Below are 5030 nucleotides of genomic sequence, written 5' to 3'. Positions count from 1 at the left end.
CCTCTTCCAAGACGACAGCCGAGTCTTCACCTTCTCCATGCATTGTCAGAGGCAGCACTGCGTACTGCGTGAGGGGCGAGGGAAAGAACCGGTCCATGAGGAGCTGCAGATTGAAGCTCAGGCTCCCCACCTCCGGCAAGGCCAAAGGGGCCCCCAGGGAGGGCCACGGGTCCCGGGCGAATCGACCGTCTTGCTCCTTGCCCCCGTCCTCTGCCGAGGCCTGTCGGCGCGGGTTGAGGAGGCAACTGAGCAAGGTCTCCCTGCGGCCGCCTGAGCTGGCACTGCTCCCGTCGCGCCCTGCTCCTCCCGTCACACCGCTAATGAACTCGCCGAAAGAGGAGGCGCCTCGAAACTGTGGAGGCTGCAGGGCGACAGGGATGGAGGGGGCCAAGGGAGAGGACGCCAAGTTGCCTTCGTCCCTCGACTCGCAGGGAGGACTGCTTCCCTCCCGGCCTATGAAGGGGGGAGAAGACGAGAGCTGGCGGCCAGCAGAGCAGGGGCTCGGGTGGCTCCCGCTCTCGGCCGTGTCCTCCCTGCTGCCCCGTGTCTCCGCCCCAGCCCCACTGCTCTTGGCCCCGCGGACCCCCGACAAGGTGCCCGACACCACAGCCGCCGGGGTCACCAAGCTGTTCTTGTGAAATTGAGAAAGTACTCCTCCCCACCCTTTAAAGGACACAACTATGCGCTCCACGCAGCATATTTGCTGGTGTTTTAAAAGCTGTGCAATGTATGTGACGAGTGATGAGTGAGGTGTGACGATGATTTCGCAATGTGGTGGGTGGGCGGCATTATGGTGACGGGCCAGAACGCTTGGCTGAGAAGGGGAACGGCGACTGCTGCCCGCTGCCCCCGGGGGTCAGGCCTGCTGCCAGAACACTAACCGACACGCGCACGCCACGGGGGCGACACCGCGCTCTCCACGCACTCATATACCGCTCATCAGATCGCCTCGAGTCGTGTGTCTCAAGGATTTGGCGTTAGGGGTTGCCCGTGGTGAAAGTGGAAGGGCAGAGAAAGGAGCGGATGACTCAGCTGCCCGAGCCCCATCGTCAAGATTAATGTGTCCCGTTGCATCCACTTTCCCTTTTCCCGGCCCTCCATGGCAGTGCCATTGCGCGCGCATGCAATGGACCATCTTGTTCACATGAAAAAACATTTTGTGGGTGCTCCAGGTCCAACTCACTCGACCAATGCATCCTTAGATCACATCACGTACACAGTTTTATAACCTCCCCTACGAGACAATGGGCGAGGGCCCATGCTGCTTTCTCGGTATTCCTGCATGCGTAACTATAAAAAGGGAGGCGAACGAGAACACGCGCTGCAATCATTCACTTATGAAGAAGTCATAGACAAATGAGCGTAAAAATTGCAAAATTATACACATTAGAATTTATAAGATTCTCTGGAGAACAAATTCATTTTAGTTTCTGTTAAAATACACTCAATGTATGCTACCACGCCTCAATCCTCTCCAATGAAATATTTGCGTTAAGTGTGGATTTACAGCTCGCTACATCATTCACAACGCGTCCTTTCTACGCCTATGTATGCTAAATTCCCTCGTCCTCTCTGCGGCGACTTTCCTGGCCCTGCCTCAATATGTCCAACACATCCTGCTCTGACATTTCGTAAGCACGTTTTAAAATTTTTGCGGGATGTCCCTCGCCCATCCTCTCTAAAATCGCGTACGTACGTGGGGTTATATCCCTGGAGGCTATCGTTACATCTTGCTGGTCTTCTGGCCAAACCAAGGACTCGAGAAGTAGCTGCGATATAATGAGGATGTATTATGTGAGGATCGACATATTGAAGAAAATGTAAACAAGGAAAATGTGCGTTACGTATGGAGGAGAGACAAAAAGAGGATTAAAGACGCATTGTGCAGACCTGCCTCCCCGAACTCACCCGTCGATCCCGCGCAGTGTGCAAATGCGGGCACAGCCTGGAGAAGAGCCTGACAGTGTTCTTGAAGGTCAAGGGCCCCACGCTGACCAGGGTCTCGCCCATTACGCCATTTCCTGAGCCCGGTAGTGTGTGCAGATCCAGAGGCCGCGTGGTCGTGATCAAGACCTTGGTTGCCCGCGTCTGCTCGAAGAGCTGCGAGAGGAAGATCTTCACATTGATCCCGTCGTGGCCCGCCTGCAGCTCTTGGAGATGATCGAGGACAATCAGCACCTTCGCCGTGCGCAGGCGCGCAAACAACCATTCCTCATCCCTCTCCAGGATCCCGTCGTCGACCAGGCCGCCGATGGAGGCGAGGCTGGAGGCAAAGGGCGGGGCTGTAGGGGAGAGAGTGCTCGCCAAGGCGTGGCCTGGGGCCCCGTGACCTGAGCCCAAGCCTCCAGCCCCACCGCCACGCGCAGGAAGCTGTCTCAGAACGCCCTGGATGATCGATTGGATCAACTCCTCCAAGCTACTCTTCCCCTGCAGCCGGACAAAGACAATCCCGTCCGTGTGAAAGCGCCGCAGGGCCATGTAATGACAGCACGCAGCCGCCAAGGCGCTCTTGCCTATCCCACCCAGCCCGAGCAAAGTGACCAGGCGCCGGTACAGACACGCGTTCACGACCCGGTACATGCTTACTTCCCGGCCCAAGAAGTCCTCGGGGGGCGTAGGCAAGTGAGCCTGCTGCTCCTGCTGCAGCAACCAGGGGGCCTCCGCACCCATCGATCGCCCGCTGCCCCACGAGGTCAGCGTGGGCTGCGGCGCGGTGAAGATTGCCACGTTGTGGTCGCAGCCCTCGGGAAGAAGCTCGAATTTGCTCACCTCGCGCTCGGGGGAGGGCACGTTGGGACTCGCTGCCACGGCCTGCTGGCCGATGGCGAAGCTGTGTTGCACCGTGTTGCCGACGAAGAGGGAGAGGTAGAAGGCTTTGGTGAAGGCGAGGGCGGCCGAGTCGGTGATGGTTGCCTCCAAGTTGATGCAGACGACGTGTGGGACCTCCGCGTCCACGAAGGCCTGCCCCGCGAGCTTGGAGTAGCAGGAGGAAACCACGACCAGGTCGAGCTTGTGGGAGCCGGCAGCGCAGAGCGAGCGAAGCATGTCCACGGGGACGAGCTGGAGGCCGCCGGCGCCGTCCTCGAAGGTGAGGAGATTCCGATGGCCGTGGCCGGAGTAGTGGAGAGCACGCGCCCCCAGCGTCACGGCCGAGCGCAGGGTATCCGTGGTGCAGAAATCGAAACGCGCGCAGATGTCGCTCCCGCTCTCCATGAGGGACTGCACCAGTTGCTCGCGTTCCTGGTCGAAGAAGAGCAGCTCGATGGGGTGCAGGTTTCCCTCCAGGTCTCGCCAGGCCAAGGGCGCCGAGAACAAGACTGAGAGCACGTCGCGCTGGGAGGCCGGCGTCGTGTCGCCTTCTTCTTCTTTGACTTTCCCTTCCCCGTCGCCTATCGCCCAGCTCCCTTGAAAAGGGCCCACGCCCCTTCCTTCTGTGCCTAAACTGCCCGCCCGACCGCCCACTTCCAGCATTGTCGGCATTGGTTCCTCCCCTTCGTACCGATCATCGTCAGTTTCCACCTCGTCCTCGGTTTCCTCCTTGTCCTGGTTCTCCTCCTCCCCTGCCCTCGCCTTGTCGGCAGAACGTCCACGATGTCGGCGGCCTCGCACCGGCTCGGAAATACTCCGATGGTGGTAACCAGTCGACTGCACCGCAATGGGGGAGGAGGGTGGGGAATGGCGACGCGCAGCGCTGTTGGAAGCGCGCTCATTTACCTGGGGTTGAAAATTTCCTTCTGGAGTGCCTGGAACCTTTTGCTGGCCCCAATTCCGGCCTTGGGGCCCTGATTGCTCCTGCTGTGAGTCCCGTGTCTGTGACGCCGCTCCTTGCGACCAAGAGGACGAGGACGGCGGTGGTCCTGTCACGGTCATGCGCACTGGTCGTGAGAGCTTTGTCAGAGGGGCGTAAAACCTCCTCCTGTTCCCCGCCAGCTGCCGTTCGATCAGCTCCCTCTCTTCTGCCTTCAGCGCTTCGTTTCCCCCCTGCAAGCGCAAGCACCGCAAGGTCTGGTTCTCGAGCAGTCCGAAGAGAAGCTCTCTGCCCCCTTCTACGCCCAAGCGCGTCTTGGACAGGTTCAGGTCGATCAACTTGCGATTCCGCCTCAGCAATCGCCGGAGGCCCTCCACCAGGGGCTTGCTGTCGTTTATGGCGTTCGCAGCCAGAGAGAGATTCTCCAGGCTCGTGTCCTCCTCCAGCAACGTGAAGAGGCGCTGCATGGCCTTGGCGGTCAGAGCGTTGTCGTCCAGTAGGAGGGTTCGGAGCCAGCTCATGCTCCCTCGGTGGTGGACAAAGGCCGCCACGGCGTCGAGGAAGAGGCTGGCGTTCTTGATGCTATTGCTCGCCAGGCCAAGGGAGTCGAGGGTGGGCGAATAGCAGGTCAGGGCTTTGATGGCTTCCGCCGCACCCGCGTCGCCTAGATTGTTGCCGGTCAGATCCAAGTAGCGCATGCCCACGTACCCCAGGAGAGATGGCTGTCGGGAGAGGGTGGGAACAGGCACGGGGGATGCCGGCGTCTCAGTTTTCCTGTGCTCGTCTTGAGAAATGGGCCGTCCGCTCTCACCACCTTCCGGACCCATGCCTTTCCTCCCGCTGCCGAGCGGGGCACTGTCGTCATCGAGAGGGGCAGGCACGCCTCCCTCTTTGCGCAAGAAGGCAAAGAGGGGAGAAAAATCCTCAGGGCGGAGGTGGGCGTGATGCCGAATAGCCAGACCCTGAAGGGCCAGGCCCGGAGGCTGCTGAGTCCCGCTCACAATCCCGCCCCCTTTCCCCGCCCCCCCCGAGGAGGAGGCGGCCGACGACATGGCGGCCATAGAGGCCGCGTGCAGGCTCTTGGTCGCCAATATGTGGGAGAGGATGACCAGAGAGTCCCGGTTCAAGACCCGCTCGAAGGTGACGTGCCTGACCCAGCTTGGCACCCCGCCCACCAGGTAGGCCAGGCTGGTGCCCGCGCTCCCTTGCTCAGGGCGGGAGGCTTGAAAGACGAGGGACTTGACCTTGGGGAGGACGTGGAGGCGTTCGAGGAAGGCCTGAG

At 60.4% G+C, this 5030-nt stretch overlaps 1 protein-coding gene across 1 annotated transcript in view; it reads right to left on the bottom strand.

The window, feature by feature from the left end:
- Nucleotides 1-1553: 1553 nt before the first annotated feature.
- Nucleotides 1554-5030, bottom strand: part of NGA_0408610 (sh2 domain containing protein) — a gene marked incomplete at both ends in the record, with an annotated part of 3763 nt that continues 286 nt past the window's right edge. The window contains 3 exons of the mRNA XM_005854696.1: nucleotides 1554-1621; nucleotides 1697-1769; nucleotides 1909-5025. Of these exons, the coding sequence (XP_005854758.1) occupies nucleotides 1554-1621; nucleotides 1697-1769; nucleotides 1909-5025 (3258 nt within the window). The remainder of the gene's footprint in view (nucleotides 1622-1696; nucleotides 1770-1908; nucleotides 5026-5030) is intronic.

The sequence above is a fragment of the Nannochloropsis gaditana genome, assembly GCF_000240725.1.
Source record: "Nannochloropsis gaditana CCMP526 unplaced genomic scaffold scaffold416, whole genome shotgun sequence".
Lineage (NCBI taxonomy): Eukaryota > Eustigmatophyceae > Eustigmatales > Monodopsidaceae > Microchloropsis > Microchloropsis gaditana.
This window is presented reverse-complemented; position numbering and strand designations above follow the sequence as displayed.